We start from the raw sequence: 25000 nt of genomic DNA, 5'->3' as shown, positions 1-25000 counted from the left end.
ACAACATGAATATTTACTTGTATCTGGAGTAGTCGGCTACTTCAGTAAAATCAAGTGGACTTTAAAAAAAATTACTACTTTCATTCCATTCTTTGTGTTATAATTTGTTACATTGACTTCTCCCTGGAGTTCTGCTCATCTTATGAGTACTTTACACAACAGTCATAACATGACTTCACAAGTATGTCCTGGCAGTGTTTTTTTTTTCTCCCAACGGTCTGTACCATTTTTGGTCTTTGCCATGCCACAAGCATACTTCTCTGGGTGGCACTCTGAGTTAAATAACGGGAGAGCAATCAGCAGTACAACTTATGGAAGTCTTGTTTCACCTGTTTAGCGTGTATGAAGAGTTGAGATTATAGTGGTCCTTGCAGAGAAGGGCCATTATTGTAAAAATTCATTTGGATCATTTTAAATTAAGCAAAACGCACTTGTTTGTAATTTTCCTCTAAGGTTTACTCTTATGGTATGTGTGTTGGATAACACTGCATTTGTGTTTTAACCAGTTCCTTGTTGGTTATTTCATGTCTGTTGGAATGGAACCAGGAACTATGTGCCTCCCAGTAAGCCTTATCCCACCATATATTCAGAGTTGAAGTTCTGTGGATGTATTTCTTTTCTACAGTTTCCATTACATGAGAGAGTTCCCCACTGTAGGCAACCTGAAGTCTGCCAGTGTACAAAAGACTTGATACTTTAGGGTGCATGATCCATCACACGTAGGCTGCAATAGGATGTCTGCCATAAGTGACACATGCATGCACCGTACTCGGTACTTCTCTGCTGCTAGATCGGAATGCCAGATTCCATTGTACAGTCCGAGTTTGCCATTCTTCAGATTTCATATAAGTGCCCCATTGGGCAATTCTTGACTATTTTGCTGCTGTCTTTGGTTAGGGTTGATGTCATCCAGGAGCGGCAAGTGCCAGTGTGAAAGACAAATTCCAAACAAGGATAGCTATCTACCTAGAGATTCGGTGCTTAAAGCTGCTAACAAAATGCCCTATGAAGGGATCCTTTGTTCCTGAAGGGTGGCCTATTTTCAAGTGGAAGGCCAAAAAGCAAAGGTCTGAACCTTCTGCTGTGCCTCTGTATGGATACAAACGTCTGTCGAGGCGGAGGAGAGCCCGGAGATTAATCCAGTTCAGAGTTGAGATTCACAAGCCAAGCTTGATGTCCAGGCCACCTTGGATCCGAGCATAAGCATGTCCACAGAGGCTGAGCAGGCATCTGTCAGACATCAGAGGGGGACCATGGCTCATGGTAATGGAAGGCCCTAAGGGGATTACTCAGATCCTTGTTTGGGAGGAGGTGGAATCTGATCTGTTAGAATGTAGGCCTATATCGGGGCCTCCTACCCTACATATAGGATAGGTTTGCATGCAAAAAAGAAATGGAAAACCAAGCATTTGTCCCCAACAACAAAAAACCTTTACAGACGAATTCACTCAGGGCCTTTTTTAATGCTCCTGTGTTCCTTAGGCCTTCTCCAGATTTTACAGCTCCCTCTCAGTACGGTCTCTCCATTTAAAAGGATTAGATGAAAACTCCACCCAAGCTAGAACTAGCATTGAGTGACTTCTCAAACCTCCTGTGTCATAGGCACATGGGATATATGCAAATGACCCTTATGAACATCGGGTGTTTCAGCTGTATTGCGATTCTGAATTCCCATGACTTTCATTTTGTCGTTTTTAATAGGCAATTTCAGGCCAATAAAGCCAAACCCCACTCGCTGTGGATATGCATTTATGTGGCTCTGATACAGGAGGTTTGAAGAGGTTACTCGGAAGTTCTAGCTTGGTTGGTGTTGTCATGTAATTTTTACTGTTTTTTTTTTCTGTGACCTTCTCACTCTTTTAGTTTGGGATATTTTGCAGTCACCCTAATGGTAATGAACAGCTGGGTAAAATAACCCTGTTTCTTGTGCTTAGTCAGACACTGCTTGTGCTATGCTGATGAGGTCATAAGGTAGAAATGTGCATATCCACAGCTAGTGGTGTTTGGCTTTATTGGCCTGAAATTGTCTATTAAAACGGCTAAAGTCATGGGCATTCAGAATCTCCTGATCATAAGGGCCATTTGCATGTATTCCATGTGCCTCTGTTACAGGAGGTTTGAGAGGTCACTCAGTGGTAGTTCTAGCTTGGCTGGAGTTTTCCTTTAGTTTTTACTGATAGGTTTTCCTGTGTGACCTTCTTACTCTGTTTTAACTTAAAAGGATTAGGGAAGAGGATTCTTCAGAGGAAGAGGCAACTTCCAGGGGAGGAATCTCTGGCCTACTCTTTACAGATTCCTTCCCCCCTGGATTATGCTTCCCAAGAATAGGAATCCAGTAGAATAGATTAATTTACGGAAGACCTTTCCTTTGGAGAAACTCTAGCTAAAAAGAGACCATTATAAAAGGGCTAGCGTCCAAGTATCTGAAGCGCAAAAAAGATGTTATGAGTCCATACAGGTAGGGTCTGCTAGCCCATTTGATATTCCCTCTAACTGTCTTTCTCAATGTTTTTGCTTCAGCTTCACAGGCACCAGATTCCTAGCCACCTTCCTCTGTCAGACTGCTTCTATAAGGTCCCAGAGGGACTGCAAGTTCCTCTTCAGGATACCCTTCTGCGAACCCTTCTGATGTCCTTCAAGAATGCAACTGCAGTCATAACATATGGGTTGTCCTGCCTCAGGCAGCCCTCGGTCGGCCGAATTCCAAAGTCTGGGTCCGGCGTCGGCTGGTGTCGCCTCCTCTCAGACGTCACCATGGCTGAAGTATAAAGGCATCGGCCGACACCATCTTCAGTCTTTCTTGCCACGCGGTGCCCGAAGCAGAAGCAGTTCACAAGTGCCGGTCGGTCAGCTCCTGTGTTTTCAGTACCGAAGTCATCTAAAAGCTAAGTACCCCATTGGGGAACATTTATTCTTGCCTCAGCTGACCTCTCTTCGGATGAAGCCTCTGGGGATTCTGAACATTCTGATACCAAAGAAGAATCCTTCCAGGCCTACGAGGACTCTGATGCTGAGGAATCAATTCCCTCTGCCTCCCCTCCAGAGGATTTCTCATTTGGTGAAGTCCTGCTTTCCATGAGGGAACATTTTCAATGGCAGGGTCAGGAATTCTCTGACTCCAGGAAAAGGCTTCATACCTTCCTCAAGCTTCCCCAGCACAGGCCTTTAGCTATAGGCATTGCAGGATCATATACATAACACTCAGCAGGTTAATAACCATTTTCTACAGTGTGATTATGATGCACTGGAAGCTTCATGTAGGGCAGCTATGACTGGGGCTGTGATACGTAGACATGCTTGGTTAAAGGATCAGTCTTTGCCTGACCATGTTCAAGTAAAGTTACTTGATGTACCTTTGGAAAAACAGAAGCTTTTTGGTGCTAATGCACAAGATGTATTGAAATCCATAGAGGAAAAAGCACAGTCAGTACAGACGGTCAAGGATTTCCTTCAGGTTCAGCCACCCAGATTCAGCAGAAACTGGCCCTCAAAGAATTGGTCCTTCCCCGGCTCAGACAAGTTTCAAAGGGGAAAAAGCAGACATGCCCGAGGTAGAGGGCAATACCGAGGATCTTACAGGGGACGCCAATGGCAACCTCCAAATCAACGAAGGGGTGCAGACAGTTCAGCTGCACCACAAGGACAATCGCAATGACTTGATTTTCTTTCCGCCTACAAAGGTCCAAAGAGAAGCACCCTTGGGCGGAAAATTATCCTTATTCTCACAAAACTGGCATATCTTAACCAAGGACAACTGGATTCTGGATTTGATAGACAAAGGTTACAGATTCCACTTCCACACATTACCAATAAGACAAGGCATGCCAAACCTGCCACATCATCAAAGGGCAGAGGCACTCTCTCAAGTTTCCAAGCTGTTTGGTATAAAAGCAATAGAAAGGGTTCCTCCTCTGGAGCAAGGCCAGGGATTTTATTCAAGGCTGTTCCTTGTTCCAAGAAAAGAAAACAAATGGAAACCCATACTGGACTTGTCATCTCTAAACACTTTTCTCATAGTGCCAAAGTTCAAAATGCTGACGTTGCAGTAACTCTTTCCCATGCTGGGCAAGGGGTCTTGGCTGGTCACTCTGGACCTCAAGGAGGCATACCTGCATGTCCCAATCAGACAAAGCTGCAGAAGATACCTCATATTTCTTGCAGGGACAGAGCATTATCAATTCTCAGCATTGCCGTTTGCTTATCTACTGCGCCCAGAGTTTTCACGAAATGCCTGGCATCAGTAGTGGCACACTGCAGACTGCAGGGGATTCAGATATACCCCTACTTGGACGACTGCCTCATACAAGCAGACAACAAACAAACCTTAAAAGAAAATTTGGACTATGTCATGCATCTACTGCAGGCCTTGGGATACACAGTCAACATTCAGAAGTCAAAACTACTGCCATCCCAACAGATTATCTTCTTAGGAGCCAAACTGGACACAGAAAACCAAATGGCCTACCTCACAGAGGAAAAACAGCAGCATTTACCAGAGTACTTCAAAAGCCTAGCAAAACTCTCCCAGCTGACTGCAAGGAAAATCCTGCAGGCCCTGGGGTTCATGGCATCTTGCATCCTTCTGATACCTTTGGCAAGACTTCATATGAGAAAGCTGCAATGCTATTTAAAAAACTTATGGTCTCAACACAGCCAAAGCCTAGAGGGCATAATCCCACTTATTCCAAGTCTGCAAAAAGAATTTTTATGGTGGGCTCAAGCCAGTCAGCAAAACCAAGGTATGCCTTTCAACAGACCTCAAGCAGGCCAAATGATTACAACAGACGCTTCAGACCATGGATGGGGGGCGCACATGGAGGACAGATGCATTCAGGGGCAATGGACCCCAAAGGAAAGACATCTGCACATAAACCAAAAGGAAATGTTGGCAGTGATGCACGTAATCGAGACTTTTGAAAAATCACTACAGCAAGGACATTTACTGATAAGGACCGACAACACCACTGTCATGTGGTACATAAGCAGGGAGGCACTCATTCTTATCCCCTCTGCAGACTAACAATGCTTCTCTGGGAAAAATCCCTGAGCCTGAAGATAATTTACAATCCCAGTTTGTACCAGGCAAGGACAATGTACTGGCGGACAACCTGAGCAGACATTTCATGGATCAACACGAATGGATGCTGCATCCTCACATTTTCTCAACTGACGAAGACATGGGGAAGACCGGATGTAGATCTTTTCGCATCCCACTTAAATCATCACCTGGAAAAGTTCTGCACAAGGACTCGCCATCCTCTAGCCTGGAAGACGGATGCTCTCTCCTTCAGCTGGAATTGTCTAAAAATTTATGCATTCCCTCCTCTGCTTCTGCTGACCAAGGTGATACTGAAGATCAAAGCAGAATAACCAACAGGTATTTTGATAGCTCCAGACTGGCCAAGGCAACACTGGTACCCACTGCTATTGACCATAACTTGGACCAAACCATGGCCCCTGCTCCTAACACAACACAATTACAGGACTGTACATCAAGACCTGAAATCACTACATCTGACAGCCTGGAGGCTAACATGACTTCTCCACCTAACTCTCTATCAAAATCAGTTCAAGAAATCTTGCTGGAAGCACGCAGACTTTCCACAAGAAAAACATATTCAGCCAAATGGAAGAGATTCAGCATCTGGAATGCCAACAGGGGTCAGGACACAGCATTACCAAGTATACCTCAGATTTTAGAATACTTGGCAGAACTACTTCATACTGGACTTTCGTACTCAGATTCATGCCTCAGCAATCTCAGCAAAATACAACTGTGACCCCCTCCAGTGTTTTCTCATCCCTTGCTAAGACAGTTTCTAAGAGGAATAAAGAATATCAAACCTCCCAGAAAACAGCCAGTACCTGCATGGGACCTCAATTATGTGTTGGAAAAATTAACTCTCCCTCCATTTGAGCCAGCAGCAAGTTCAGAAATGCAATTTCTTTCATGGAAGACTGCCTTCTTATTGGCAGTCACATCTGCAAGAAGAGTTTCGGAGATACAGGCACTCATGGCAGTGCCTCCCTTCCTCATTTTTCATCAAGACAGAGTTTCTCTAAGAACCAATCCTACATTCATGCCCTAAGTTATTTCCAGGGTGTCTCTAAATCAAGCTATTCACCTGCCTGCATTCTTCCCCAATCGTCAAAATAGGGGGGAAAAGCTACTGCATACTTTGGACATACAGACAACTACGTTACTACTTGGACAGAACTAAGGCCACCAGAAAGTCTGACCAACTGTTTGTAGCCTATGCTGCTGGAGTGCAAGGAAAAGCAATCTCCAAACAATTTCAAAATGGATTGGACATTGCATCAGATTCTGCTATTCTTTCCATGGAAAAGGTGTGCCAGCCAATATTAGGCCACATTCCACCAGAGCTATGGCCACTTCCACAGCTTTCCTAAGAGGAGTGGCAACAAAGGACATTCTAGAGGCTGCTACATGGAGCTCCGTGCATACATTTACCAAGCACTACAACCTGCCCTTATATTCCAGGTCCCGAGCAGGCTTTGCTTCGGCAGTCCTGCAGGGGATTTTAGCTACACCATCCTTTTCTTAGTTCCATCCACCCCCAGCTCGGCTATGGTATTCAACCCATATGTTATGACTGCAGTTGCATTCTTGAAGGACATAGTACAGTTTTGTACCTACCATAAATGTAGATGTCCGATAGATATGCAACTGCAGTCGGATTTTCCCTCCCACCTGCCCCTCTGTATCCTTTTTGGGTCCCTACCCCTTTTCCCATTAGCTGGGGGTATTCCTATGGTGTATCTGTTTATTACTGTTGTGTATGTTTGGGATTATTTTTATCCTTTTACCAAATTTAGCCTTCCTAGGAGGGCCCTGGCATCTGGGGCAAGAAACACTGAAGAAGATGGCGTTGGCCGATGCCTTTATACTCCAGCCGTGGTGACGTCTGAGAGGAGGCGACACCAGCTGACGCCGGACCCAGACTTTGGAATTCGGCCGACCGAGGGCTGCTTGAGGCAGGACAACCCATATGTTATGACTGCAGTTGCATATCTATCGGACATCTACATTTATGGTAGGTACAAAACTGTACTTTCTGTGGCTTCTGACAAGCCATCCAGATAGCTGCCCTTCACTACCCTCTTCCCATCAGATAAGGATAGGATCCTGGGTAGACTAGGTGAAAGTGTACACTTTTGCCACTTTAATGTTTAGGGTCTTAAGTTACCAAACATATTTGACCAAATTAGTTGAAGAGCTTATGTCCCGACTTTCACAGGTAATTGCGGACCTACCTGACTCGAAATAAAACCTTGGCTAATTCCTTGCTTTTGTTGCATCTTAAGTAGTAATCCACTACATAAAATGCAGCTATGATGCTGCAGAAGCTACCAGAGCACTTGACTCTTAATCAGTATTAAGATTCTTTTGACTAAGACTCCAACCCTTAACTGAGGGCATAAAAGCCAAACTTATGGATGCCGTTTTAGATAACTATTTTGCTTGGCCCTGCAGCTGCTAACTTCAAATCATTGCAGGAAAAGGTTAGGGAATTGCAAGAATTGACGCTTTTTGTTTCCCCAGTACTCAAGTTCCAAAGAAATTATCCTGCAAAACCTGTTTGTGCGTAGGCATTCACATCACCCACAACCCAGAGCAAGAGAGTGACCGGAGACCAGTGCATCCTAGGGCCTCTCCGGCAACTCTGCCACTAATGTAGCCCTTTAGAGGTGAACAGTTCATCTCACACCCCCCACTCCACATCCCACTTTCCCCGTACCTTTCCCTGTTCTCCCTGCCTGGGAAAGAATAACCCAAGACTCCTGGGTTATCTCCATTGCTCAAAAAAGGTACTTTATTATATGGGATCACCTACCCTCATTTAGGGCATCCCTCAACCTCCCAGCAAATTGCCTTTTTCCCCAGAGGTTCTGTTGGAATTAAAGAGCTAAGGGACTATCCATAGTGTTCCCAAAAAACAAAAAGGAAGGCTGTTGCTGTTGCCCAGGAAGGAAGGTCCCTGGAAGTCGTATTCTGAACCTGTCCCATCTCAATATCTTTCCTAACGGTACCCACTTTCCACATATGCTAACCCTCCAGTCTGTTCCTACTTAATCTGCCTCAAGCCTTCACCGTTACCCTGGATATCAGATGCATATCCCCTTCCATCCAAACTACAGGAAGTTATACTTGTGTGTATTATGGCATTTTCAGTTCTGTATCTTGCCCTTTGGACCTTCTGCTACCAAACGCCTATCTCTTGTGATTGACCACTGCAAACTTCAGGGCATACACGTTTCCTTATCTGGATGACCACCTTCTCTTAGTTACCTCCATAGAGGAGTTGGAATGAAATATCACCTTTACCATCAATCTTCTACAGAGAGTGGAGTTCACCATAAACTTAAATCAGTTCTCTTCCCTTCACAGGATCAGTTTTTTCTGGAGTGAAGGATACAAACAGATCTTATGGAAGTTTCCCTACCCCCACAAAAGGTACAGGACCTCACCCTTTACTAAAGAAATCTTCTGCTAGTTCACCACAATACAGCTAGAGTTCCTCAGGGTCTTGGGTCTCATGGCATCCACCATTCCCATGCTCCCCTTTGCCAAACTCCACATGAGAAAATGGCAGTGGTATCTAAAGTCAGTTTGGATGCAATACGTGCACCCCCTAGCATTCTCCAGTCCTCTCATCCAGTCTGAGGAGAACTTCAGCAGTGGATACATCATGCCATTCAACCCTGTACTCCCCTTACAACATCTTTCTTCATGTTGAGATCCTCACAGATGCCCGAGATGTAGGTTGGGGAGCAGCCTTGTGCACATGAAAGCACAAGGGGTCTGTTCTCCCCCTCAACTGAAGGAACACAGTGTTAGGGAGATGAGGGTGCTGCTGCTTCCCATGCAGACCTTTCATCCCCTCTTCCAACCAGGTCCTCTAAAGATGTTCACAGACCATGACAGTCCTCTGGTATGTGAACAAATGGGGGTGGGGTGGGGGTTCCAGGTAACCCTTCAGGCAGTGAACATCACATCTTCATAGAATTATGTGGTAATTACCTGAGCAGGTCCCAAACATAAGGATAGTTGTGTAAAATCGTAAACTTCTAAAAAAAAAACTGCAAAAAATGCTGAAAAAACAACCACATGTGGCAAGACAAATCCAAGGAACAAAATATAATCCACAGAGAAGTTTTAATTCATAAAAACAAGTAGTTTAAGTGCTTTCGTCTTGCTTCTGTGAGCAAGACTTCATCAGACAAACAGAAATAATGCAAATTGCTGCTATTTAGTGTCGCATGCTGAACACCAATTAGCTTCTAAAAGCAAAAGTTAGATATTTAAAAACCTTTCAATATAAGTACAAATGCTAAATGAATAAGCATGAATAAATCTGACCAAGAATGAACATGCACGCTGAGGATGACCGGATTTTAAAATTATAAAAAACTTTGTTTAAAAACTGTGCTAAATAATTGAAGTGCAAAATGAGCAATTAATTTAAAAGAAGCAATTCATCTAAAAATACCCACTAGTAAAATCAACCATTACCCAGCCTGTCAGTTAAGAGTATAAAAAAGTAATTCTAGTAAGGTCCAGTGATGTAAACAAATGTACAGAAGAAATTATCAATTACCTCTGCAGAATCTTTTGTTTTAAAACACAAGACAAGGAACATAAATCATTTAGTCCTGGAGCATTGTAGGCATTCAGTTTTATTTTAACTTCCTGATACTGCAAATATGTTCGTAGGCCCTGTCTTTGAATCTACGATCAGTTTTACCAATGTAGAAACAAGGGCAGAAGTTGCAGGTTGCTAAATACACCACTCCCTTGGTGGCGCAATTAAATCTTTTATTTATGTAATATTTTCTCCCCCTAATGGAGAAGGCATTACCCACCTCCATAAATCTACGCTGGGAGCAGCTCTCGCATTTATACATGCCTGAAGCTCTTTCAACTGGGATCTTACCCCTCTACAACAAACTTTAAAGGTTCTGCCCTCTTCTATAGACAAAAGTCAGATCTGTATCTGAACTAAGTAGAGTCCAATTTGTATACAAAATTTGTCGTATTAACTTAGTATTGATACTGAATGATGTGATAAGTCACCTTGGGTGGGTTTGCTTTATATGACTGGCTCCACTCAACTAAAGATGTCAGTGTTGAGAGCTACATGCCTAGTTGAAAGTATTGGACTAAATACTCCATTGTTTTTCTTGTGTTGGACCTCAAATATCCCCTCCTCTAAAAGTTGGCTAGGGTACCCCTGTTTCAGAAACATTCCCCTCAAGGTTTGACATTCCACAAAAAATTCATAGTAATTGGAAACCATGCGGGCCGCCCTCACCAACTGGCCCTTAACAGATTTCTTTTAAGGGTGACTACTGGTGTAATGAAAGGAATTGGAGTAAGTGGATTTTCTGTGTTTCTTCGCTTTGAATACTTGCTTCCCTTCTCAAATATTGAGAAACAATGGAGTATTTAGTCCAATACTTTCATGTTGCCCTCAACTGTGCCATCTTTAGTTGAGCGGAGCCAGTCATGTAAAGCAAACCCACTCAAGGCGACTTTTATGACATCATTCAGTATCGATGCTAAGTTAATACGACAAATTTTGTATAAAGATTGGACTCTGCTTCAGATACAGATCTGACTTCTGTTCTTGAATCCAGACGTAGAATTGTCTATAGAAGAGGGCAGAACCTTAAGTTTGGTGAAGAAAGCAATGAGAGTAGTAAGCAAACCAACGGTGCTTAATCCAGGAGCAAACACTCGCACGGTACTGAAAAGTACACACAAACTGCAAACCAACAGTAAAAGTAAAGCGCTTTTCGTCCTCGCTAGCAGGACTTCAGATAAAAAATGTGAGAACCTTGTTTGTTGCAGTGGGGTATGATCCCAGTTGCGAGAACTCCAGGCATGTATAAATGCGAGAGCTGCTCCCAGTGTAGATTTATGGAGGTGGGAAATGCCTTCTCCATTAGAGGGAGAAAATATTACATAAAATATTTAATTGTGCCACCAAGGGAGTGGTATATTTAGCAACCTGCAACCTCTGCCCTTGTTTCTACATCGGGAACATATTTGCAGTATCAGGAAGTTAAAATTGGAGAATGCACTGACTAAGCATGTGCACCAAACACCCCAGCACAGTTTCAAGTTTAGGGTGATTTGATCAAATTGAGCAAGACCCCAGGGAGGGGACCCCCTCACCCTTAAGCTAGAACTGTGCGAATTATTTTGGCAAATAAAATTGAATGGCTACAATGCTCCAGGACTAAATTTGTTCCTTTTTTCAGTTTTAAAACTTAAGTCTGCAGAGGTAATTGATCATTTCTTCTGTACATTTGTTTACATCACTGGACCTTACTAGAATTACTTTTTTATACTTTGTATTTTTTGTATTATATTAGTTAACTGACAGGCTGAGTAATAGTTGATTTTACTAGTGGGTATTTCTTATGAATGAATTTCTTCTTTTAAATGCTCATTTTGCACTTCTAGTAATTATTTAGCATAGTTTTTAAACAGTTTTTTATAATTTTAACATCTGGTTATTCTCAGCGTGCATGTTGATTCTTCAGTTTTTTTCATGTTGCTTATTCATTTAGCATTTATATTTATATTAAAATGTTTTTAAATATCTTAACTTTTGCTTGTAGAAGCTAATTGATCAGTATGTGAAACTTTAAATGGCTGCATTATGCGTTAGTTCTGTTCGTCTGAAGTCTTGCTCACAAAAGCAAGACGAAAGCTCTTGCACTAGTTTTTATGAATTAAAACTGGTCTCTGTAGATTATATTTTGTTCCTTGGATTTGTCTTGCCACCTGTGGTTGTTCAAATCTTATAACAGTAGATGTCCTCTTCAATGTTGTAGTATTCCTATTCCTCCCTCCTTCCCCCTGGCCTTGCTTCTTGGATGATTCTTAGCCTACTTCCCTTGGGGCAGTCCGTTCTGAAGGTGGTGCACACGTATGTCACTTATGGCAGATGTCCGATCGCAGCCTGCGTGCAATGAAACATGCACCGTACAATAGTGAGTCTTCTGTATACTGGCTGCCGTGTCGGCTACTGCGGGGAGCTCTCATTTAATGAATACTGCAACAGAGAAGAGAACGTCTATCGTTATGGTAAGATTTTACACTTTATAGTTTTAGTATCTAAATTGTTTTGAACAATGAGACAGTTCTGAAGAAAATTGTGTATGATTGATTCCCTTCTGAAGAAAATCCACCACCATATTTCCATAAAAAGGTTAAGTATTCTTATGGAAAATTACTGATGTTGCAAAGGCTTGAGTTGACTGAAATGTTAATATGGGTGTTGAGCTCAAATATTTGTGGTGTTAACCTTATAATTTGCTTACAGACATTGTGAACACAGCCCGTCCTGATGAGAAGGCCATCATGACTTACGTGTCTAGCTTCTACCACGCCTTTTCAGGAGCACAGAAGGTACTCCGGGAGCAGCACCTTGCAGTTGACATTTGCCTGCCACACACTAACGCATACTTTCCCTCCTTTGATTAGTAACGCAGATTGTTTTCCAGTGGGGAAACGAACCCCATTTTTTCATGGTTGCTTGAATCATTTGTGTATAGTACTCATTTCCCCTCGAGTCCTAGTCTTTCTAAATAAGATGACCTGAGTACTTACCTACATAAAATCAGTTAAGTGCAGTCCTGATGTCTTTTAATTGTAATTTTATAAAGAGCACAGTTTGAGGATGAGTAGAGGCACTCTTAACTCTTGAGATGTGTTAATTATTGTACATAACTGTAGTGCTGACCTGGGAAATTGAAGTGTTTTTTCATATGACCATATTTTCAATACTTGCATTTCTGAATGTTAAATTCAAGAAAAGTGGCTATTTGGAAAAGTTAAGTTGGCTTAAGAACCATGAAAAAATGTGTGGTTTTCCTGATCTCCATTCTGGGCACAGCAGGTTAAGTTCCCTTCTGCATGGCACTGGATGTGAAATTTCTGCTTTGATAAGGTCTGATCTTACTCCTCTCTGCCTTCTTTTACTGCACAGATATTGTAGGCACTCTAAGGCCAGATGAGAAGGCCATCATGACATACGTTTCCTGTTTCTACCATGCCTTTTCAGGTGCGCAAAAGGTGAGCAGCTTTAGGAGCTGGTGGTCTTTGCTGCTATTGCTTTTTTCATCTAAATTAATACTGCTTTTCAAACATGCTAACTAATGTATCAATAAGGTTTCAGCAGGTGTTATGTATACAAGTGATATTAGCTTGTTAATATTGAAGCTTTTCATATTACTCAGTTTCTAGAATCTTCACACAAGGCTCGTGAGCCACAGTGTGCATGTATTTGCATAAAGCAGAAATCCTAGATGTTTTTTTTAGCTCTGACTTGATCTCTCTAACTTGTAGCAAACTTCTGCTGCAGTAATGCATGTTAGTTCTTAGTGTTCAACTTTAGGCCAAATGCCAAGCTGTCGAAGTAAATGCTGAAGAAAGTACCAGTGAGTATGGGCTGTGTTTTTATGATGGAATATTTAGAGCAGATGTCTTGGCGAGTGGGTCAAAAAGTATGAACAGTGTTGCTGTGCAATGTAACTTGATAGCAGAAGCAAATCTTTCAAGTGAAACAATGAAGGTGATTTGCAGTTTTTTTACTGTATTCAACCTCCTTACCTACCTTGTATGAGGGAGGCACATGTTCAACCTTTACATAGATTTATGGGTTAAAAAACAATACTATGGATGTGGCTAAAAAATTTAGGAAAACATAGCTATTTGCAGTGGCATAGAGAGGTGAAGCCTTGATTACTGCCCAGGCAAGCAGAGTTTGTGACTCTGCTTGATTTAGGTGGCAGGGAAAGAAGGGAGTGCAGCGCAATAGCAGACCTCTTAAACTCTGGTGGATGCCAGAACTCTGAGATTGTCAGCCTGGGCTGTGCAGTTGTGGAAGAGATGTGGCTTCTATGGAGCCTGGGGCAGGCTTGTACTTTAACTACATCTCTGCTCACCCAGCCTCTTGCAGAACATCAGTGCACTGGAGATAGGGTTGGCTTAGTAAAATACTGTAGTATATGTTCAGTGTATGCAATGCTTTCGGCTTAACTTTTGCTCCAACATTTCCCCGGCCATTCCCCGGCCACAGCATACTGCAGCCAGGAGCAATATCAGGTGGTATCAATGATTTTCTGGTCCCCCCAGGAGTTACAGGAGGGGAAGCAGCTGGTCAGCTGAAATGCATTTGGGGATGGATAAAGTTAAAATAATGTTGCATTCCAAAAATATATGGAGAAGTGGAAGTATGCAGACAGCTTGTAGAAATTAAAGTAGGAAGAGGGCAGGCAGTGAGAAGTAAAGGTCTAAAGCCAGTCTAATGAAGAATTCAGTTCAGTGAAGAAGGGAGATAAAACTGTGTAAGGGAGCATGGGACAGACGTAGAGAATTGCCAATGAAATGACTAGGCTTAGAGGAAGGGAAGTTTCATATCTGACCAGCAAGATCCTCAGTAATGAGGTTGATAGCAGTATTTATTTTTATTTATTTAACATTTGTTTACCAGGAAGGTCAGTTGGAACAGAGCCAATTTTCAGCGGAAGCACAGGGAGAAACGCTCCAGATGCATGTCTTTAAGTGGGAGGAAACCCACACGAACGCAGGGAGTACATGCAGACTCCGCACCCCAGCTGAGAATCGAACTGGAGAACCTCTTGCTGTGAGGGGACAATTCTACTGCTGCACCACTGCGCCGTCCAATACCAGTAGGTTTACCGAGCACACCAGAAAGGATGCACGGAGTAAAGTCGCAAGTGCATGGTAGAATTAGTGAAACTGATTGGAGAGCTGTTAATTACCCTTAGAAGTGAGGTACTTGTACTCCACAAGAGCGATTTTAAAAAATTTCCCCAAAAACTGTCCACCTGTCAGTTTGGCTTCAGTTGTAGAAAATTATGGAACCTCTTCCAAGGAAAATGAAAATTTTTGAAATCTAGTGGGGACTAGGTTTGAGGTAGCATTGATTGGCAGTGAGCTGTGCCAGACATGTCAGATGTTCTTGAGGATCACTGCTTCTCTATTAAACTTGGGAGTTGGCCTTGGGACAGTCATCCAGCCTGATTGCTAGTGCTTTTGATCTTGAGTGGTGGTGGTCTCCTTTTCTTAAGTAAAGTATGCCAGCCTGGTGTTTGTCCAAAAAGAGCTAGAACCTGCTTATTTTCAGCTTTTTTGTGTTGCACAGAAAGATTGGTTCGTTCTCCATTTGTGTTTTGTCCAAGTGACTTCCAGAGCATTGTAAGTGCACAGTGTGGATGTTTTTTCTTAATCTTGTGCTGTATGTACTTTCACATTTGGGATCCTTCTGAAGCTGATATCCCCCCCCCCCCAAAAAAAAAATCAGGTATGTTTGTAGATCATATTTCCCCATAAGGAAAATCACTTTCAGTGCTTTTTCTGCTTTAGTAAGATCCCACTGATTTCGTCTTGAATAGTCTGCACTTTAAGAAAGCTTTTTTTTTAGCAGAGCCTGTAGTCTGTGCATGTTTCTTGATGACAAAGGTCTTGTTTAGGCACATGAGCACCTTAACCCTTCCACAAGACGTGATCATTTCCCCATTAATTTGCATAAATTTTAAGCATCACAGAAAGATGGATAAACTTAAGCTGGCCTTGGTAGGTTTGAGTGGCATGACAGCAAGAAGCCTTAGTGGCCCCAGCAGTTTTGCAAAGCCCTGAAGACTCCAGCATCAGGTACAACCCTGTCTGTTCTGGCCTTAGTGTCTTTTTCCAAGAGAAAAGGTATACGCTGGACTGACATTCCAGGTAGATTGCAGAGTGATAGCAAATGTTAATGCAGTTACCCAGCCCTTTAAACAACTTTCTGGTCAAACATTCCAGTAGGTTCTATAGTTGCTTTTCACGCCTCATTTCAAAAGCCTTAGCTGTCTTCAGTTTGCACTTTCACTAGGCATTTTGTTTTACATACCCAGAAGTTGGGCCCTCCAGTTCAGAGCTTTGTGATCTGCCTTCTGCAACTTCACCTTGGCGTTCTTTCTGCTTTCCTTTGTGCCATGTTATCTCATACTAAGGGACTTCTCCCACTCATACAGTCACTGGAGGAAGGGTCCCGGATATTGGCTGCACTAGGTCTGACCTTGAGGAATATTCTTGGTTGGTGATTGGGTTAATAGTACCTAGAAGTTAATTTGGCACTGGCTTCTCAAACGTCTGATGTTCTGTAGTCCCATCTCGCCTTCATTCTTGTATATGGGTTCGGAGTTGATCCTCTGCTCCGACTCAGCCGATTACTCATGTCAGTTGCCCTGCTGGGCAGGGGCCCAGAGAAGTAAATATTGTGGGAAGAAATATCCAGGGAATTGTTATGGCTAGGCTTGCATAGGCCTTAGGGCCGATAGCCTAGTACCAACCTATGAACCTGTGAACAAAGTCTCTTAGTTGGCTCGTGGCAAGGTAGGTATCCCATAGTGTACTAGTAAGAATCCCCAGATCTCATTTGCCGTGTCTGAGTTCAGAAGTACTTCTTGGCTGTGGCCAAGTTGCATATTTTTCATTATTATCATAGCGCTTATTGATATTTCTGCTTATAAGATAGCTTGGTTTACATAGTTTTAGTAATAGTTTTTCATAGGTAGATAATAGTGTTTTTGCCATTTTGTTTCTGTAGTTATTGCTGAGAAACTTGTTGGCTGTCCTAGGCCCGTTTTTGTTCAGTGGTATCCTTTCTCTGTGCTAGTTTGACTTAGTTTTCCTGTTTAGCATAGGTCTGTGTTTGTGTTGGGACCTTGTTTTTTCCCATTTTCAATAGAATAGTATATTGTGTATAGTGTCATTTACTATTATTGGCTAGTTTTTTGCCTGCTGTTTAAAGTTACAATTTGTGGTATTTTTCTGACTTAGCTTTTTTCCTGTTTCCCAGCAGCTGGTCCATTTAAGTTAGAGGACCTAGTCCTCTGTGTAGTTTTCTTACAGGCCGAGGCCCGTTTAAGTTAGAGGACCTTGTTCTCTCTCCTGTCTTTATAGAAATTCTGTTTGTACTACGCATGTCTGAGTCCAAAGATCATAAGCCTTCGGGTTTTAAAAAGTGCCTGAAGTTCCCCAAAAAATGTCAGTTACTGATGGGCATAGTAATTGTGTTTACTGCCACAAAGCCATTCATCTGTAGGAAACTTGTTCTTTCTGTCACTACTTCAGCTCCAGAGTTCTCCAAGAAAGGAAGAACAAATTAATACTGAAAGGTCTCCTTAAGCCTTCTTTCGAGGAGGACTTGGCCAGTTCATCCTCCAAGTCTCCCTCCTCAAAGAAAGAAGGTCAAGTCAGCAGAGACATTCTCCTGCACCAACTGTTTTGTCTGGACCGCCTCAGAAAACATTAAAATTGGATAAGCCTTCTACCTTTTCAGCTCCACTGTCCTCTGGGCCACTCATCGATGTTGATACTACAGTGTCGGCCCCAAGTCTTTTGGAGCCAACTACTGAAAAATTGCATCGGAGCCAGTCTAGAGAGCGAAAGCCAGTCTCCCCAACTTTATGATCTCCCATATTAGAGATCTAGGTCCCCTACCCTGTCATCCAGATCCTCCAAAAGCCTTTCGGAAGAGTATGTAGAGTAATGCTTAAACTTTTGAAGTCTGCTTTACCAGAAATGTTGCTGGCTTCGACCCAGTTGGTTCTGTAGCCATCCAAGACCATTCTCCCTGTTGCTGTTCCTCCTCTGAGCCGTGTTGGTCCTTCGAAGCCAGAGTTTTCAGTGCCACCTGTTGTGGAACCCTCTGTTCCAGCACTCCTTGTGGCTGTCTTGGAGCAGAGCTCTGCTCCGACACCTTCTGTGCCATCCTTTGTGTCTAGGAGCCGAAGCTTACCAGTTGGCCTCGATAGAGATGCTTGGACCCAAACCTCCTTTGTGCCGAGCCTACCTCTCTGTGCATTGGCTAGGTTGAGCTCTGACCCTACATCCGTGTCTGAGCCTATTGCTTTGGAGCAGAGGACTACCTCAGTTTCCTCAGAACTGGGGCTGTTCTCTGAGCCGGAGAGATCTGCATTAGAGATGAGAAGCGTGCCATCTCCATAGTCAGCTCCGCACAAGCGTACCGATACTCTTCCCCCCTCAAGCACCAACCTCTGTCTCAGCATCTTCTCTCTCTTGACAGCAGAGACCCGCAGCTTCAGGAGCCCCCCTTTGTGTGGCCCCCAGTCTTCCGAGACCTCCCTAGAATACCCTTCTGAGGAGCCCCCTCAGAAGAGAACATGCAACAGGAAGCATGTAGACTCCCTGGATGACTCTACCTCGGACACTGACCTCGAGGAGTCATAAGGGTCCCCCAGGTCATCCTCTTTACTTTGTAGATATCTTAGAGATTCTAAAGCAGAGAGGCAGCTAGCCCACTGTTACCCCTTCTGATGAGTCAGTGTACCTGAAGGTTTTCAGCTCTCAACCTTCAGCCTCTTGGGTGTTCCCACCTTTTGATGAGCTCCTGGACCTAGTTAGTCTAAGGGTGTGGGAAACTCCTGATGCCTTGGAACCAGTTCCCAGAAGACCCAACAAATTTCTGTCTGCCCCCAAAAAGAGTTCTTGACCAAAGGTGTGCCTGTAGATGCCATGGTGGTGGCGGCAGCCACAAAGAAGGAACTAGCTGAGACCACATCTGTCTATCTGCTGAACAAGGAGTCTCAAACGATGGATAGATGCGGGAAGTATATATTCTCTTCAGCGGCTTTTACTCACAGATTGCCGAATTACCTCACACATTTCACTAGGCTTCAAAGAGATCTGAAGGAGCTAGGAGATGCTCTCCAAGGTACATCAACTGAAGGAGTCCCTGAGAAAGTTACTGCTCAGTTGTCCACCTTAAACTCAGTTAACTCCTCCATGAGGCTGATCTCCTATGCAGCAGATGGAGTGAGTAGGGCAGCGGGGTTCAGGAGGTTTCCTTTGGGAGACTCTCCTGGATGCGCTTATGCAATTTTGCAGAGCCCTTCAAATCTACTTTTACCAACACCCCCTTCGGTTCCTCTTTCTCGGACCAAAGGTAAAAGATACTCACCAGGTGCGAACAGGAAGGGAAAACACTGCCGTGGGAGTACGTTTTACTGTCCCTTCTAGACCATACCCCGAGGGTCAGAGGCAGACAAATGTGGTTCAAGAAATCCGAGATTTTTCCCGGATGCACAGGGCGATTCCTCCTTCAGAGGCAGGGGAGGGAGAGCTAAAGGCAGATGCCCTAGAGGCATGGGGGGTCTGCAAAACAAGGGTGGCCACGATTCCTTTTGTGACCGTCCCTGTCAGCGCTCCTGATGTGGGGCCCGGCTGCACTTCTCTGGAGTAAGTCGGTGGTCGCTTATCTTTGTATCCAGAAGCCTGGCTCACCATCACCCAAGACAAGTGGCTGCAAAGAATCACCAGAGGATACTCCATACCCTTTTTTCTTCCACCCCACACCTCCAAGAAGATCCTAGATGTTCCACCCAATCACAGGGATCAAGAAACAATAGAAGTTCAAAAGTTGCTTTCAGAGAGAGTCATCCAAACCATCCCCGCAGACCAGATAGGATTTCAGTGCCAAAACGAACAGGGGACTGGAAACCCATTTTGGGCCTCAGCAAACTAAACAAATCAGTAAAGTCCAAGTTCCGAATGTTAATCCTGCAGTCTATACTCCCTCTATTAGGGAAAGACAATTGGATGTGCTCCATAGACCTCCAAGATGCGTACTACCACATCAAAATGGACAGAGCATCGAGGAGTGATCTATGCTTCTGGCTTGGAGCCAGTCCTTACCAATTTCGTGCTCTGCCCTTTGGTATCACCACAGCCCGCAGGGTGTTCAAATGCATGGTGGTAGTGACAGCCCACTTGAGACGTCATGGATTCCAAGTCTTTCCGTACCTGGACGATTGGCTCCTGACTGCCACCACCAGGCACCTACTCCTACAAGCCAGGGATTCAACCATCCAGCTCTGTACCCAGCTAGGAATTATGATAAATTGGGAAAAGTCTGCCTTGTCACCCTCTCAATTTGTGACTTTTATAGGTGCAGAAAGTTGCCATGATGGCTAGTCTTCCTGCAGACAAAATTTAAAACTTAAGACAACAGATATACAGCTTACTTCCTCAACAAACAGTCAAGGCCAAGATGGTGTTGAAACATTTTGGGACCATGGCTTCTACCATAAACTCTAGTTCCACTAGCCAAATTTCATATGCCAATTTTTCAATGGCTTTTTTCCCAGTGGTCAACAGCTGTCTCTCATATTCTCATAACGGAATCTTGCAAAAAGGACCTTCATTGGTGGATTCAGCCAAACTGACAAGAACACCCTTCCTTCCTCGACAACCCATTGCTACTGTGACCACAGATGCCTCCAAGATAGGGTGGGGGGGGGCATTATCTAGGCAGGACCCAGAGCCGTTGGACATGCTACACCTAAAGAAATCCCAATCATTCCGAGCTACACGCTGTAGGGACCTAAACCTTGTCACTACAGTAAACAAGACATGCTGGAGGAATAGATTCCTGTCCCAGGGACTTCCCATACTCTGGAACAGGCTACCCATCTATGTCGAGCAAAGTTCATTAACACTCCAATCTTGAGTGGATGGGAAATCACCCCGGGGATCACTTGTGTGTCTGCTCGACAGTGGCACAGGAAAATAACTTGCTTGGGTGGCATAAGCCAGGGAATCTTGTTGGCTAGGCTTACATAGGCCCTTGAGCCGATAGCCTAGTTACCTACCTATGACTGTCCAAGGCACGTGGCAAGGTCACAAGGCTTACTTGCATGTCAGTGTCCTAGTGATGAGAGCAGTGCTACTAGTGTTGCAAGCACTTCACAACTTTCTAGGGATGATAGCAATCCAATCGGACAATGTCAGTGGTATGGTATCTGAACAAGCAAGGAGGAACTACATCTTGCCCCCTTTGTTGAGCGGCTCTTCGTGTTTGGCAGTGGAAAATATCTTCCCAGCTTTTTCTAGTAGCAACGCATATCCCAGGGGCAACCAGTGTGATAGCCTATAAGCTCAGCTGGGCAATCTTGATGCGGCACGAGTGGTCTCTGAATCAAAAAGTAGCGGAACAGATTTTCCACAAATGGGGACAGCCTTGCTGTGATCTGTTTGCCAGTCCATTCAACGCCAAATGCAGCAGCTACTTCTCCCTTATGGGGGAGTCACCGAGGGACACACTTGTTCACAATTGGCCTCCGGGACTTTTTTATGCATTTCCCCCCTTTCCGCTCATATCTAAAGTGTTCCAGAAAGCAAAGTCCCTGGGAAGCACGGTGATTCTGATCACTCCTTACTGGCCTCATCAGATTTGGTTCCCCTTTCTCGGGCTTCATTTCCTAGTCTATCCATGGACTCTGGACCCAGTTTCAGACCTTTTGACACGCATGTCAGGTTCCCTTCACCCTGCCTCCACACCCTCAACTTGACAGCGTGGCTGCTCCACTTATATTCCTAGTCAGGCTTCACGGTTTTTCACCTGCAGTGACCGATATCCTCATGTCTTCCCACAAACCTTCCATGAGGAATTTATACGCTAGCAAATGGAGAAGATTTTCTATCTGGGCAAAAGAAAAATGTGGATCCTTAGTGTCCATCCCCTTGGTGTTAAAATTCCTAACCAAACGTTTCTATAAGGGATCAGCTGCTGATGCAATTAAAGTTCAACTGGCAGCACTATCCAATTTTCATATGGGACAACATGAGCCTATTTGATGGCTCACAGATTGTGTAAAACTTTCCTTGAAGGCACTACCTTACTGAGACCTCCCTTTCAGGAACCTGTATCCCCTTGGGATCTAAATTTCATTCTGTCCAAACTTACTTCCCCGCCTTTTGAGCCTGTGCATTTGTGTGAACTGAAGTTTGTCTTGGAAGACCAATTTTCTAGTAGCTATTACATCCACTAGAAGGGTGTCAGAGTTGCAAGCACGGTCTTTCAAACCTCCTTACTTGATTTTTCATAGAGAGAGTTTCCCTTCGTACAAACCCTTCCTTCATCCCCATAGTTTGCTCTGTCTAATTTGAAAAAAACTATCGAACTGCCTGTATTTTTTCCTAATCATTTAAACGGTGCAGAATATAAATTTCCTCAACTTGATGTTCACACAGTTACGGTTCTATCTACATAGAACTAAGGAATTTAGAATATCAGACCAATTGTTCATATCCTTTTCTGAAACCAGGGTAGGTTTGCCAGTCTCTAAAGTAACTAATTGGATTTCCAACTGTATCTTTTATCTACTCTTCCAATGGAAAGAACCTTCCATTTAAAATTAAGGCTCATTCCACAAGATCCCTATCCACATCTGCTGCCTTTCCAGCCAACGTTCCAATTGACAGTATTTGTGCAGCAGCAACTTGGGCTACCCCCTCATACCTTTATTACTCATTACAAATAGGATTTGACCTCAAGGGGTAGAGCCTCCTTTGCTTCCATGGTTCTTAGGAGTATATTCCCGTGAGTCACCTGAGAAAATGTTGCTAGGGATTCTGTCCCATATGTAAGAATGTAGGTGAGATAGGACTACAGAACATAAAGAAGTTATGTACTCACCATAACGTTCCATGTTTGTAGTCCATCTCGCCTTTCATTCTTACGAACCCACCCACCTACCCCCCCATCCATGTATCCTTGGGGCATCTGGAGACAGGATAGTATTGATTTTGGTAGGGTGGGGGGGACCTTTCATTGTTCCTTGTGGATAACCTTTCTATCACTTGTATAGTCAGCAAGCAAACAGGATCTGGGGATTCTTACTAGTGCGCTATGGGATACCTAACTTGCCACGACCCAACTAAGAGACTTTGAGCTTTATAATCTGCCAAGTCAGAGCAGAACTAAGACTGAGCTTTGTAATCAGCAGAGCCGGAGCAGAGGATCAGCTCTGAACCCATGTGTAAGAGTGAAGGGCGAGATAGACTACAAATATGGAACGTTATGGTGAGTACATAACTTCTTATCTAAAGTTGTTAATCTTCCATTCCTCACTGATGGGTACGATTCCAAACCCTCTGAACCGAGTCGGCCAAATGCCAAGCTAGCGTTCACCAAACTCTCGAGCCACGCTACTACCCACAATGCACTTCATCCCCTACCTCGGATCTCGTTTGCTGCACAGCCATATAGTAGTGTTTTCACCGAGCTCTCCAGCTAAGTAGTTTTGAATTCACTTGTATTTCTTTCATAATTTCTCTTCTAGTGTCTTCTTATAGTCTAGCTCTACCCACAGGTGTTACCTTTCTTAACATTGTTGGGATTTTCTTGCCTTTCCTTTACCTTTTACCACCCTCGTGGTAACTCTTCATACCATTGCTGGTAGTCTGGCCTTTTTTCTCCTTCCTTTCTCTGAGCGAGTGTTAGTATGTCTGAGTGGGTACTTCAGGTTTTAAATATTGCACGTTGTGCAGTGGCAAATTACATAAGTGACTTGCATTTTAAAGCGTTTGTTTGGGCATCTCGCACCTTTCTGCGACTCCCTCATGTGATATTTGTGCGAGTTTTAGTCAACGGACATTGAATGAACGGCACAAGTTGATTTTGAAAGGATTGCATTCCTCTCCTTTCTCTGAGGCCATTTCTGCAGAGGTCTCAACCCCTCCAGGCAAGGAGAAGCGCCCTCACTCGGACCCTTCACCTGGCTGGTGGTAGGGGCAAAAATCATTGATCTAAGACTGGTAGGTCTTCCTCAGAGCATCTCAGTGCCACCAATTTCGGCACCTAGTGCAGTTTCTGGGAAGTCTGAATTGTGTGTGCCGGGCTCTGCACTGATTACTGAACCGCCGATTACTTCAGCTCCGACCAGTCTGGTTCAGGACACTTTGGCACTGACCTCGCCTTTACAGGCTCCGACCTCTGATCCGATTTTGACTACTACCCCGATTGTGACTTCGGATCAGAGTTTCTTCTTGGTGCCAACTTTGCCAATGTTCTTTGTTTTAACTGTTGCATTCATTACATTTGGGGTAATCTGCTGGCAGGTTGCCCTCAGTCGGCCTGAATTTCAAAGTCTTGGGTCCTCCGTCGGTTGCTGTCTCCTCTTCCATGATGTCAGGTCATCAGGGGTATAAAACATGCAGCCAATGCCATTTTCTTTAGTCTTTCTTCCCGCGTGGTGCCCAAAGCAGAAGCATTTAGCAAGTGCCGGACGGCAGACTACTGAAATATTTGAGTTTGAGTTTCAGAACCGAAGTCTTCACAAAAGCCAAGTACCCTGTTGGGGAAACTTTTTTCTTGCTACATACCGATGTCAGACAAAGTTAATTGTATTACTTGTGGGAAGCAAATACGTCATAAGGATTTCCATTTATACTGTATTCCTTGCCTAGGCCCTGATGACAATGTGCCTGGCTGTCGGTTTTGTGCTAGATTTAACCAACGCACTATTAAGCGTCTGTATATTTTTGCCTGAAAGTATTTTGGTAAGAGATTTAACTACCCAGAAATGTCGTCTGATAGCAATCGGACTAAGAGTACATAAAAAGCACAAAGAAAAGGACAGAGTCGAGGACAAAACAGACGATGAAGCTTCTAAGCCAGTCGCCGGTTAGCCGGTACTCAGTGAGGCGCTTTCGCAGCCCCCGATACCTGCTACTTTCGAGTCGCAGGCCCCTAACAGACACCCATGTGGAGTCCGGCATGCCACGAGATGCTCAAAGTATTGGAGACACGGATGTATCTCCCTCTGGGTCTGGAGCCGCTGAGCAGGCACTGGCTTCTGAGGGTGTATTCACACATCAACATTGTTACATCAAATCGACTACAGCTGCAAAACCAGACACAAAAGCAACTTCTAAAACTAAAAAGACGCCTGAGCCATGTGCACAGGCCTCTATGCCTAAAAAAAAACAGATCAAAATGGCTGAAGACCTAATTTCCTTGATCAGGGGTTCCGATCCCCCTCCAGATAAGAGGCCTAGGCAAGACACTGATTATGAATTTTCAGATCAGGTTTCTATTTCTTCTGATTCCTCTACTGATAAGGAATTATCTTTACCTCCCTATGAGGATTCTGATGC

The 25000-nt window shown here is 43.9% G+C and overlaps 1 protein-coding gene across 2 annotated transcripts in view; it reads left to right on the top strand.

The window, feature by feature from the left end:
- LOC122788278 (alpha-actinin-4) overlaps positions 1-25000 on the top strand; it is a 1502973-nt gene that overhangs the window by 565042 nt on the left and 912931 nt on the right. The window contains exon 8 of one of the 2 annotated variants that reach the window (XM_044055436.1): positions 13023-13108. In XM_044055436.1, coding sequence (XP_043911371.1) covers positions 13023-13108 — 86 coding nt within the window. Of the gene's footprint in view, positions 1-12356; positions 12443-13022; positions 13109-25000 lie in introns of both variants that reach the window. The other variant, XM_044055378.1, reaches the window with a different exon arrangement.

This window comes from Protopterus annectens, chromosome 1.part0 (genome assembly GCF_019279795.1).
Source record: "Protopterus annectens isolate FY-2018-M chromosome 1.part0, PAN1.0, whole genome shotgun sequence".
Lineage (NCBI taxonomy): Eukaryota > Metazoa > Chordata > Ceratodontiformes > Protopteridae > Protopterus > Protopterus annectens.
Note: the sequence above shows the minus strand (reverse complement) of the source record. Positions and strands in the feature narration are given on the sequence as shown.